The sequence below is a fragment of the Vipera berus genome, assembly GCF_964194415.1.
Source record: "Vipera berus genome assembly, chromosome: 6".
Classification (NCBI taxonomy): Eukaryota; Metazoa; Chordata; class Lepidosauria; order Squamata; family Viperidae; genus Vipera; species Vipera berus.
The window spans coordinates 79,013,726-79,027,668 of NC_138208.1; the positions used below are offsets into that span (position 1 = coordinate 79,013,726).

General features: G+C 38.1%; 1 protein-coding gene across 2 annotated transcripts in view; it reads right to left on the minus strand.

Moving 5' to 3' along the window:
* Positions 1 to 500: 500 nt before the first annotated feature.
* The window catches only part of RERG (RAS like estrogen regulated growth inhibitor), a gene marked incomplete at both ends in the record, with an annotated part of 121,155 nt that continues 107,712 nt past the window's right edge, over positions 501 to 13,943 (minus strand). The window contains 3 exons of one of the 2 annotated variants that reach the window (XM_081331825.1): positions 501 to 908; positions 3,829 to 3,902; positions 11,760 to 11,816. In XM_081331825.1, coding sequence (XP_081187951.1) covers positions 501 to 908; positions 3,829 to 3,902; positions 11,760 to 11,816 — 539 coding nt within the window. The remainder of the gene's footprint in view (positions 909 to 3,828; positions 3,903 to 11,759; positions 11,817 to 13,943) is intronic. The other variant, XM_081331826.1, reaches the window with a different exon arrangement.

The following is a 13,943-nucleotide window of genomic DNA, read 5'->3' on the forward strand; positions in this document are numbered from 1 at the left end:
CTGAAACTTACTGATTCACACAGCCCCTTTTTTTCTTGCTGGATGTTTGAACTAGATGAAGTTGTGTGGCAGCTTTCTTTGGATGTCTCATGCCAAGGGATTAAGAAGTGAATGTGGTAGTGCACTTACTAGAGTTAGTCAGCTATTGCACCCCATAAAGCTTTGATAGTCTACTCTTGGACAATGATAAGCCACGATGTATTAGCCACATGTGAGCATGCAAAACCATCTGTGATGGGTAAATTCCTGAATCCATTCTGACACATCTTTGACATATCTTTTTTTGAAGATATGATGTGGTGGTTAACAAAATTTGAGTAGAGCATGTGTTACCATTCCTGAAACTTTTTTTTTGCATCTCTTAACTTTAAGAATAATGAGGTGATTGTATTATAATAATAATGCAAAGCTTTGACCATCCTATTGACAAAACACAGTTAAGCCTTCTGTTCCCTCTTCCTGCAAAATGTACTTATTTTGAAAGGAAACAAGAAGATATCTTAGCTGCTAATTTTGGTAAGCATCTTGTTAATTGCTTGCTTCACGTGAGTGGTGGAACTTCGCCTCCGAGTCTTGCCTTGAACCATTTTCCGACGTCGGACTTCCCGGCAAAGCTCATAAAAAGCTTCCATAATGTTGCCTTCTCCTGTACATGCGGAGCATTCATAGAAGGCACAAGCCAGTTCTGTGGCCAGCTTCTCCCCTTCTTCAGTGCTGACCTGCCTGGAGTGGTCCAAGTCTGCTTTATTCCCCACTAGGATCAAAGTAACGTTCTTGGGTTTTTTGACTTCATCCAACAAGTTCTTTAGGGGAAGGACTTCTTCAAAGCTGCCTCTATCTGTGATATCATACACCAGCACAAAACCTTCACCCCATCGTACGTGTCCTTCCTTCTGAATAACATCCTCCTATTTCAAAAAAAACAGACAAAGAAAGAAGAAAGTTGTTTGGCAGATCTACAGGAGACAAGATTCATATAGATTTTAGAGACCTCTGAATAGCAGAGTTTCTATGTGATGTTATATTTTGGGGGAATTCTCTAGGGTACATAGATACATAGCTGCACAAAGCAACGTTCTCTTGGATACCTCTAGAGAGAAACATTAATAACCCTGTGTTTACTCCACATCCAAGAGAATATCACCAGAACTGAAATATCTTTGTTCCCAATTTTAGACCACTGTATTATTCTAACATCCTGGCATATTTTTTTTTTAAATATAATAGTTCTTCCCCTTTGAGCTTTGCATGGCCTGGCTATTGTGGTCAGACTAAGTTACACTAATTGATAGTTGTTCCAAGGAATGGAATATGAATCTCATCTATCCAATTGAGAAATAGTTGCACTGAGGATGAAAATAGCTATACACAGTGCTTTTTTTGTAAAAGAAAAAGGTGCCGGAACTCACACATGTCATACAACCCACCTTGCCTACCCTACAATGTTCCATCCAAAAAAGGTGCCGGAACTCCGTTCTGAGCGTTCTATGAGAAAAAAAGCCCTGGCTATACACATCTGAGTGAAGAATTGTCTTTGAGATTTGAAGATCTGAAAAAAACTAGAATTATATTTGAATTTAGCGCTTGCTTCTCTAGATACGGTGAACCTGAGTTTTTTAGAAGCTGCTGAATTGCATGCTAAGATATTTAAATTTTGTAGCTGGAGCAGTGGGCTTGTGCAGTGAGCCAGAACACACAGTTATAGTTGATTGCGTGAGGTGATCTTCACTGTGATTGGTAGCTGTGGGTGTGGAGGGGGAGTTTCCCTTTTTTCCTGTCTTTTTTTCTTCTGTGTGCCCTGTATGCTCTGTGATTTACCTCATGATGCTCCTGTTTACCTATCTAGTTTGCTGCATATGTTGATGTAAAATACATTTATATAAAACTAGACGTACATGTCATATGACTTCATTTGAAACACCTGCTGCACAATTCCCTGACATTGCAACTTCCAGCTGCTCCGATTAACAGAGGTCTGCAAAATGTTTTGCTTTATAATATTCTGACTTTGGAATAGCTGATTTACAGGATGGTCCATTTCCATTAAATTCAGAACAGTTACGTATTCTGAGGTTAGAATGTGACATTCTGAAATTAGAACATTCGGACTGCAAAATATATTGTACGTTTTGATTAGCTAGCTGGTCCAGGGGTAGAGTAAGACTGGCGATTGTAGTCTGGCATTCTCTGGAGGGCTACAGATTCCATATCCTTTAGTTTTGCATATAAATAGATTTTTTTTAAAAAAACACGTCCAAGTTTAATTACTTTAGCTACAGTGATATAAGCCACTGGAAGTTAAGATTCAAAAAACTGAATGCAACATTAAAAAAAATCTATTTGTGGAAAAAGAATGTGCAGCAAATGTCATACCATTTAAAAATAAATGCCTTGATAAATATTTCAATCATATTATTGGCATAAGCATGTGATATTTCAGTTAATTCAGTGTGACCTTCATTGAGTTTTGCATTTGTGTACAGATCAGGAGTTCCATTTTCACTCTGGCATCCACTCAGAACTTTCGTACATTTAATTATGTGTGCGAAATGTGAAATGATGTGAAAATTAAACAATTTTCCAAATATTACTCTTCATCATCATAAACACATGGATGGAAAAAACACTACAGGGGCTGCTGGCTTCGTCTTTCTTGCTCTTCTGCTAGTAGTAAATGATAAAATATCAGTATCTCTTTGTTCCAGTTAGGAAATTCTACAAATGTTTGCCAATTCTTTCTTTTCCATAATTTTCCTAGTGAGTGGAGAGCTGTATCACTAAGTCCCGATGACAGAGGTAGGATTTCTTTATCTATCTGATTAATGTCAGTGGAGAATTACATTTCTATAATAGATGAAATTCCCTTAGAAATGACGTTATCTTCCTGAACTTTTCCATACATGTCAGACTATTTTCTCCAATTGCTTCTGAGCAAAATTATTGGAGGGGAATGAAGGAAAAAGAGAAAAGGGAAAAAAGGGAGGGAGGGAGGGGGGAAAGAAGGAAATGCCATTAGATAAATCTGGGAGGGAGAGAGGGAAGGAGGGAAAGAGGGAAGGAAGGAAGGAAGGAAGGAAGGAAGGAAGGAAGGAAGGAAGGAAGGAAGGAAGGAAGGAAGGAAGGAAGGAAGGAAGGAAGGAAGGAAGGAAGGAAGGCAGGCTCCATCTCCAGCTTTCTTTATCATTTTTTCTCTGAACCAATTCCAATTTATCTATATATTGTTTTAATGTGATTTCTGAAACGAGACACAATACTAGTTCAAGAATAGTACTGGCTTTATATGCAAGTTGAAAAATATTATTTTGATTGGAAGACTAAAGACTAAAGTTCAATACTTAGATCTACTACTCTGTATAGACCAGGGATGCAGTTTTAGCTTTGTTTTGTATTCCTGCTTTTAAAAATCCCTTCCTCATTTTATTTATTCATATTGGACCGCCCAAGTCAATCATATATAAATCAGTCCCCCTGGACTTGGTGGGGCTTACTCTCAACTGCAGCGAGTCAGGGTGGAATCTTTAGATTCTATGGAGTGAAACATCCCATAATAATGTTTCCTAAAACTGTCCTAGCCCACATTTTTCTACAATAGTTGAGATTTCTGCTATTGTAAGAAACACTAAAACTACCAGGAATATGAAGCTTCCGTTTCGTACTCTCTCACAGTTGGCCTACTATTATTTTTGATTATTCTACTTTGTCCCTTTTAATATAACATTTCACTTACAATATTCCACACATAAATACTTGATGACTTTCCTCTAGTGTTACCGTAATTATAGTTTTCTGGCATTGGCATTTTGCTACAGGGATCAGCAGTGTTCTTACCTGCCCAGCTGTATCTAGTATTTCCATGGAAACAACTTCATCATCAATGGTGGCTTGATGACGATAAGTGGACTCTTAAAAAAGGAATGAGAAATATTACATTAAAAGAAAACAATCAGAAAGTATGGTGCATTTCTTTGTTCCCTGCTCATTAGACCTTTCCACTACTTTCTGTTCTAAGAAGTGTGTTATTATTTCAATCCATTTAGTCTGTTATGTTAGCAGGGGGGCAAAAAAAATGTTGTTGAGAATCAGTCATTTTGCTATTCAGTTTCGACAGTGTGATCTGGAATTGTTCTGGACACCAAAAATGGAAGCAAAGAGTGGGTGGACTGTTGGCTTCAGGTTGCTGACTTGGGAATACAGGTAAGCCTAAGTAAGGCATTGGTGTAGAGATGGCAACAATTTAACCCAATTAGTATTTCTTCTTTGCAGAAAAACTGATTGTGAAAAATATGCAAAGAAGGAAAAGTTCATTAGAACACCTACCTCTCAAGAAACGTGAACAAATATATAAAACACACACACAAATATTACTATGAGCCTTTGATTTTTTTTATTGGGTCCATCCAAGCAACTAAACTCAACTCTGAGGTGATTAAATCAGAATCTTGGCTAAGATAAGAAGTGACAGCCTGTCCTTAGCTTCACGGAACATTTCTTTTTTATGCTGACAGTGTTTATATTTTTGCCCTTTGAGTCAGTGACTCTCGGGAACTGCTTAGATTAGTCTCTGTAATTTTTTTGGCAAGATTTTCAGAAGTGGCTTACCACTGCCTTCTTCCCAGGGCTGAGCAAGAGGACTGGCCAAGGTCAACCAACAGAAGAGAATCTGTGTAGCTCAGGGTTGAACTGTGGAGTCCTTGGTGTTCTTTGAGGTTGGTTGTTCTGGGACAAGGTAACATCTTCAATGCCAAAAGGGAATGGAGTTTGCTCTCCCAGTCCCCCCCCCCCCCCAGCTGGCTTTGTAGCTCATGATATCCCAATTTATAGCTTGGTGCTATACAAATGGATTCTCCCCCAGAATATATGCAAGTTCAAATCCACAATCATCCATGAAACTCATCACCAAATGGCTTTAGGCTTTGTTGCTATCTCTCAGTCTGTCAGTCCAGGAGGTTTTAGGACTGGGTTTCCCAATGTGTGGTCTACACATCTTTGGTGTTTCCTACAGGTATGACCTATCAACCCTGACTGCTCTTAAGAAAGCCAGATCCTGTAGCTGAAACTCAAATACTTTGGCCACCTAATGAGAAGGAAGGACTCACTGGAGAAGAGCCTAATGCTGGGAAAGATTGAGGGCAAGAGAAGAAGGGGACGACAGAGAATGAGGTGGCTGGATGGAGTTACTGAAGCAGTAGGTGTGAGCCTAAATGGACTCCAGAAGATGGTAGAGTACAGGAAGGCCTGGAGGAACGTTGTCCATGGGGTCGCGATGGGTCAGACACGACTTTGCAACTAACAACAAAGGTATTACACATGATTTCTGGCGCAGATGCCAAAATGTAAACGAAAATGGCCCCAAACTGAGATGATCAGTTCATCTTACATAGTTTCCCATAGAATTTCAGTGGGGAAAAACCACACAATTCAGCAGCCTTGCAACATTTTAACTAATTATTTTTTAAATTCATTTTTATTTAATTTGGGGACCTTGTAATAGTCAATAGCTGGGGGTGTTTCATGTACCTAAGCTTTTGTAATGCTACAGAGATCTGCACAAAGGGAAAAAAAATTGGGGACTGTTATTTTAGAGTAAATGGAAAGAAAAAAATGCATTTCAATTTGTGTCCCTGTAAAAATGGAAAGGATATAATTGTAATTTATTATACATTAGGAGAAGGTAATGCAATACATGTGACTTTTTCCCTGGCATTAGTTTGGACCTTCTGCCACTGTCATTATTCAAATGACGGACTTGCATTTGATTATGTTTTGGTCTTGTTCCCTGACTGGCTTAAGAGCCAACATTCTGGAATATGTTAAAGCATACACTTCAAATATTTAGATCTATGTTTGAGATATTTGTTTGGTGTTCACTTAAAAGCAGCAACAACACTGCAGGATGGAGAATTCTGCACCATATAGCATCACACCTTTCTCTTTCCCACTGACCCTGTTAATTTACTCTAAATTGCCAGTTATACCGCATTATCATAAAACAAAAGCAAGAGAAAAAAATTAAAAGGAGACTGGGAAAAAGAACAGAAAGCCATATCCCCTGCACTGCTGTGAATTATCTGATTAATGAATTTGATGCGGAATAAATAACTTTTATAAATAACAGTGGAGTCTTCTGTGGCTCCCTTCCAAGTTATTCTGTGCTAATAGGAAAAAAAACAAGTAACAACTGGATGGGCAATGAGGTGCAATATCATGAAAAACAAAGCAAAACCTGTGGTATAGGGTTGTCCTTAAAGTTGATTAAAAAAAAACTGGCAACCATGGCTGTACCATCTAAACTCCAGCTGTATGACCTACATAAGAGAAGACAGAGCTTCAATTGCACTGTCTTGTCTGCTTTCTTGACCTCTTGACCGGATCCTACACACATTTCTATCTGTCTATTCTCCCACAAATGCAGAGGCCCTCTCCACTGAAATTCCTTTTCATGGCTTCAGAAGCCATCCGCAATCAACATCTGGTAAATTGGCTGAAATGAACTTGTGGTGTTTTCTAAGGATTTTTAATCCTTCAAACATAGTAGTGCTAAGGCCAGAGCTGAGGATGGATGCAGAAAATCTTATCTTTCACTTCAATAAGCAGATTTTTGTCAGCCATGGCTAAATGGGAAAGTTTACATGGGGTGTAATGACATATAGGAATGGCTTTGGGAGACAGAAGGAAGACCCATAGAGTGGCTGGCTAGGACCACTCGGAGGCTCCAACTGGTGCAGAATGCAGCCGCGAGAGTTGTGTTGGGAGTCTCCCGATACTCCCATGTTACACCTCTGCTCCGTGAGCTGCATTGGCTCCCAGTTGTCTTCCGGGTGAGATTCAAGGTGCTGGTAATGGTCTTTAGAGCCCTACATGGCATGGGTCCGGAGTACCTTAGGGATCACCTGCTGCCGGCATCAACTTCCCTCCGCCCTGTGCGCTCCCACAGAGAGGGCCTCCTCAGGGTGCCACCGGTCAGAGAATGTCGTCTGGTGGCCCCCAGGGGGAGGTCCTTCTCTGTGGGCATGCCGGATTTGTGGAACCGTTTGCCGGTTGAGCTCCGGATGGCGCCAGACCTTTGCTCCTTCCGACGCGACCTGATGGGTGATGGGATTGAGTTTTATTATCGTTTTAATGTATTTTAACTTACTGTTGTAGCTTTTGGGCACTCTGTTTAATCTCTTTTAATTTTTGTATTCTTGTACTTTTATTTGTTTGCCCTGTTTACCGCCCTGAGTCCTTCGGGAGAAGGGCGGTATACAAATAAAATTATTATTATTATTATTATTATTATTATTATTATTATTATTATTATTATTATTATTATTATTATTATTATTATTGTTGTTGTTGTTGTTGTTGTTGTTGTTGTTGTTGTTATTATTATTATTATTATTATTATTATTATTATTATTATTATTCTGGGCGTTGAAGTCAGCAAGTCTTAAAGTTGCCAAGTTTGGAGACCTCTGGACTAGACCAAGGCCAGACATGTGGCAGCTAAGTCTGCAGAAGGGATGGGGGCATGGCAAACATCTCAGGAAGGACTCTCCCTAGTTGCTTTGACTGTAAAAGGAATGGGGGAAAGATGTATTTTCAGATGTATTTTCATTGCAAGATTCTCTTAAAGTAACCTTACAACAAAGATAAGAACTAGTAATCCTGAGTGAGCTTCTTGTCTGGACTATCCCACAGGCTGACATAGAGCAAGAAGTGTTGAAATCTAGGAAACCAAAGAAGAGATGGATATATAGATTTTAGGGGTCAGAACTTAAAACGTTTTGGCAAATGCTTCCATTTTTACTCAGGGAAACAGAATACACAAAATTAAAAAAAATGGGAGAAAAACGAACAACAGCTTTGTATCTATTCTTTTCTTTTTAAAAATGACACTCATTTGCTCCTTTCAGATTCTGCTTGCCTGATTGAAAACATCAACAATTATGGGGAAAATGGGTTTCTGACAACTTTTCATTTTTTATGTGATTGTAAAAGATCAATTACATTTTAGGCTGCATCAGCAGAAGTGTCATTTCTACAAAGGAAGCCATAGTTTCACTTTCTCTGCATGGATCAGGTCTTAGGGTGTTTTTTTAATCCCATTTATATCCCGCCCTTCTCCGAAGACTCAGGGCGGCTTACAATCTAAAGCACAAATCAATGTGCTTAGCAATAGCCTTCATTCTATGTATATGCCTGCTTATTAGGGCTTTCGGGGGGGGGGGCAAGTGGCATTATTACAAAGTCAGCTTATTGCCCCCAACAATCTGGGTCCTCATTTTACCTACCTCGGAAGGATGGAAGGCTGAGTCAACCTTGAGCCTGGTGGGACTCGAACCTGCACTAATTGCAGGCAGCTGGTGTTACTTAAGGAGGCATTAGCCCACTGCTCCACCAAGGCTCTTAGTTCAAGGATTGTGTCCAGTTTTGGGTACCATTCTTTAAGAAGGATTTGAACAAATGAGAAGATAGCAAATGTCAGTGTGTCCATCAAGTTGAGCAGCTCAAGCTACACAGCAGAGACTGTTCTACAGAGGTCACAACCATCTCATCCCTTACCTAGAATTCAGCTTCACAAACTAGGTTTCACATTCTGGTATTGGTGTAGCAGTGCCTTTGAAAGCCACAAGAATCTCCTGGATGACTTGTCACTCCACATTTTGTGATACTTGTAGTTATAAAAGTCAAAGGCACATTTCAAGCTGGCATTTAAGAAAACAACACGCACACACATATACTGTATATATCGTTGCCAAAAAAGAGCTCTTGTTTGCTTAAACATTGCCTTATTTCTAGTGACTTTGGCAGCCATTCACAAATCAGTTAAAATATAATTAGTTTGTGGATGTCAGTGCCATATGCTTGGAGTCTGAAAGAATTGCCAGGAAAAAAGTATGAGACAAATTGCGACTGTAATTGATTACTAAACCACTATTAATTTTCAAGCAGAACACAATTTCAAGGGCCAGTTCATTTCGGCTTTAGAGCAGCTTGGAGAATCTGAATCATCAAGAAGGGGGGATATAAGTATTTTCTTTTTTAAAAAAATCTAGCTTGTTCTCTGCCCCTTTGGGCAGAATTTATTCTGCATCACATTCCAAACTTGATTATAATTGTCTTGTTGGGGTTTACATCAGTTCAAAGTTCCATTGGGTAGTGTATCAGCAGGGAAGAATGTTTTAACAGCACGTGGCTTGACTATCTACAAAAAATTTCATTGCAGTGTCAACTTATGGCATTGTTAGTAGGATGACTTTTAGAATGGATGTTGCACTCTACTCTTAAAAAACGGAGCAAAATCATATGTCAAGCCAACTTTGGGTCAACAAAATTTCAGTTCTTCCACACTTATACTATATATGTGTGGTGTGCCACTTGCAGCCATTTCTGGTTCATGAGGCCCTACTCACAGTTACTCATGCCCTGATGACCTCAAGAATAGACTACGGGGACACACTTTATATGTGGCTGCCCTTGAAGAGCATCTAGATTCTAGAACCTTTGACTCTAATGCAAAATGTAGCAGTACTGACAGTTATGAGTGTTTCTAGAACAATACATGTTACATTTCTGCAAGCTGCATTGGTTGCAGGCGAGCATTATCGTGAACCAACACCACACCAGAAGTGGTACCATAGAAAATCCCACCAAATGTGAAGATGCCAAACGAGTACTGCTAGTGAAGTTCATGGAGAGTGGTTCAACCATCAATTCAGAAGCCTACTGTGAAACGTGGATGAGCTATCCATAACAAGTGTCAGAGCATGCTGACTTCCAGTGTGCTGTTTGTTCATGATAATGCTCGCCCGCACACCACTAGACACACCCAAGAACTTTTGAAGCAGTTCCATTGGGATGTTTTTGATTATACCCCCCCCCATAGCACAGATTTGGTGCCGAGCGACTACTACTAAGGAATTTCAAACCTTGTAAGAAGTTATGACAAGTGCCTGAATTTGAATGGCGATTACGTCAAAAAAGTAATGTAATGCAGTATTTTTCTAATGTGTATAATAAAAGTTCTGTATCTGTGAGCGTCTCTCATTGATAACCAAATGGAGGTTGATTTCCGAATTGCCCTCGTATGAGTACACTATTTAAAAGAGATCTTAAAGAAAAAATGCAATAGGCAAAGGAGAATCATTTGAATACTAGAAAATAAAATAGGATTTGTGAGTTATAACACAGAGATGAAAACTAAAGTGGGAATACAAATGATAAGCCAAGAGATGAAAAATGACCTGGGTAATGATCTATTACTGAATTTACAAAAGAGAGCTGTTAAAGCGAGGAAGAAATTTCCAAGAACATTTGGATGGAGATCAGATCTTATGACAGCATCTTAATGAAGCAAAGATTAAGAATGATGGGAGCAAAAGAAATGAGTATGAAACTGACCTGCCTGATTAGGGTAGAAACAAGAAATTCATTTATACTATTCTGAGAACCTTTTATGGACTTTTTGCTAATCCTGGACAGAAACATTAACAATTTGGGGAATGGTTGATGGATAAGGCTTGAAATATGGGAAGAAGCAATTTATGTAATGTCATATCAAAGACTGATACTAAATTTGCTTGCACTTTTTTTATAAAGAACATCAGAAGTGACTTCCTTGGTGGAGCAGTGGGCTAATGCCTCCTTAAGTAACACCAGCTGCCTGCAATTAGTGCAGGTTCGCATCCCACCAGGCTCAAGGTTGACTCAGCCTTCCATCCTTCCGAGGTAGGTAAAATGAGGACCCAGATTGTTGGGGGCAATAAGCTGACTTTGTAATAATGCCGCTTGGGGGGGCGGGCGAAAGCCCTAATAAGCAGGCATATACATAGAATGAAGGCTATTGCTAAGCACATTTGATTTGTGCTTAGATTGTAAGCCGCCCTGAGTCTTCGGAGAAGGGCGGGATATAAATGGGATTAAAAAAAATAGTCTTTCCTTTTTCCTTTTCTGTGTCTACTTTTTCCTTTCCTTTTTTTCTATTCTTTTGTTTCTCTTGGATTTGGGATGGTTTAATTTTTTAAATATTATTAAAACTTTTTAATAAAAAGTAATTTTTTTTAAAAAAAGATGCAATCAACACTTTCCCCACCCAAAAAAATAAAGATGATTTCAGGGAGCATTTTATTCCCCCCTGTCCAAAGCAGTTATTTTGCACCAAGCATATTTTCTATAGTACTCTAATTTTTAAATAATATTGAAGAGATTACATTACACTCAATAACGGTAGTCATGCAGCCCAAAGACTAGGCTTAAAATATTTAAAATCTGGGAATTTTAGGGTTGTTGTCCATTCAAGCTCATGCTTTACTAAGCTTTTCTTAAATCCCATGCCAAGGTCTTTTCACTGAAATTGCTTGGCTAATTTGGTTTGCTATTTTAACTATATAATTATGGATATTGAAGCCTGCTCACATTAAACTTAGTTTTTGCAACCTGACTGGCAAAATGAAAACACGGTCTGAAATGTCAGCATAAAAAAAACAGGCTACTGGTTCATATTACTGTTTGTTCAGTTTGTTGGTAGCTCTCTAGGATTTGGGGAAGTGTCTTTTCCACAATTTCTTGAATGGAAAAATACTGGAGATTGAACCTACATGCAACGGTTATATTTCAAGACTGTTCTAATGAAGTAGCATATATGTCTGTGATGGTATATTTTTATTTATTTAAGAAAATCTATATGGCCATGCAACTCAGCTCTCAGTGATTCTGGGTGGCTTACAAAGATAGTAATAGCAGTGTAATTATAAGACACAATAGGAAAAAAAACTCACCAAGAGTGGGGTCATACTCCCATATGAATCGTTTGGTCAGAAAACGTACAACAAGAGCTATAGGAAAGAAAAATATGATCTGGTGAGTTTATGACACATAATAGCCCAAGCAGTTTAAAGGAGTACAATTAAAATAAATTCTCTTATTTCTCAAATTTGATAGCCACTTAATATATTGAAGTAGAACATATGGATGATTCAGGCTGTTAAAGTTCAAAAGACTAAGGAAAATTTATGTTAATGGACAGGTCTTTATGTTATGGATAGAGGGCAGATTTTTTTAAAAAAACACATTTTGTAAATCTACCCTTTGATGAACCAAAGAAGATAGAATAGACTGCCATAAACACTCAAATTTGTACTTTTAGAATTTGTTTTGAATGGTTTCCATGCTAAACTAAGCATATGACAAATATGCTTTGGATCTGTTATCACGTACACTGCAGTTTCAGTTACGTTTTGCAGAAATTTCAAATGAAGGACATGTTCTGGATTACAGATTTGACAGCTGATCTCTTTGAATTTTACAAAAAAACACTTATAATCAACAGAAACCATAACTGGCTCTGTAAAATGTAATTTAGGGAGAATATAAATTAAATTAAAATAATAAAAATTCAAAACCATGTAAGGAAATTTAGAGCAGTTAATTGGGTTATTTTTTCCCTCCCATAACACAGTCTCACATTTTATTTCGTTGCTAGACATATCCCAGGTTTCCTCAGGACAATATATACTCTTTTCTCCCATTTTCTCCTGACAAGAGAGAAAATTGACTTAAATCTTTACTGACAGTGATTCAACACTTGGTGGATTTGATTTGTTAAAAAAAAGAGAGAAATGAAAACATATCATGGCTCTCAACTTTTAGCAGCATCAAAGAAAGAGCCAATAAACTCTAATAAGAATGTTTTTTCACGCGTTATGATTTGTTCATCCATCATCAGCAGGAGATGCAAAATCTTGTTAAGAACATTTTAGTTGAATGAATCATTAACTCTCAAAGAGTTCAAGTAAACACTCTTAATATTAGACCCCAAGTTCACTTCAAACCTTCTGTAGCTTCCAGAGCTGTAAAACTGTCTCTATAAAGCTTGAAGATACAATTAACAAAGATAAAAAATAAATTCAGGATCTGAGTTTTTTTCTTAAGATGATATATGGAATATCTGTCTAAAAACATTGTGCAAAAAACAGCTACAAATTGCGTCTTAGATTTTCTTCTTGTGCTGCTTTTCAAGTTTTGATGGAGGTTTATCAGTCCTACTCACTAGTTCATAATCAAACAATTGATTGTTTGGACAACAGGAGGTATCCCTGATTACAGATAGTCCTTACCTTACAACCATTCATTTACTGAACATCCAAAGTTACAACAGCACTGAAAAAAAGTGATTTATGACCATTGTTCACACTTATGGCCGTTGTAGAGTCCCCAAGGCCACCTGATCAAAATTTAGATGCTGGGCAACTGGCACATATTTATGATCTCTTTTAAATAGTGCATTCATATGCAGCATCCCGGGGTCAAATGATCACCTTTTGCAACCTTCTGACAAGCAAAGTCAAAGGGGGAAGCCAAATTCACTTAACCGTGTTACTAACCTAACAACTGCAGTGATTCACTTAATCACTGTGGAAAGAAAGGTCGTAAAATGGAGCAAAACTCAACACCTGTCTTGCTTAGCAACCGAAATTTCAGACTCAATTGTGGTCGTAAGTCGAGGACTATCTATATATGAAAATCACCCTTCTCTAATATTACTTTCTAGATGTGTCCAATTACAAATGCCCTCATCCACAATAAGGACATTTTCTCTTCCACCTGTGCAACACATCTGAGAAGCAATACATTAAGACAATTAATTCAAAGGTTCCATATATAAGAGCAACATATTTCAAAAGCTAAATAACGATAAAAAAAGATGAAGATAACTGATTATTAGAAACGGCACTTTGCTTGGACATTTCACCTGTTGTGTCTGTTTATTTATTTATGTGTATAATCAAGACAGCAATTGCTTCCTGAGGATAGTTTACCACTGAACCTCTGAACAACCTGCAGTCTGAAATAGCCCTATCTCTACACAGTAAACGTCTTTTACAGTAGGTTGCAATTTTAGGGCAATTTCTTGATTCATGAACTGTTAAATTACAGTTTATGAATCAACCTCTTCCAAATAT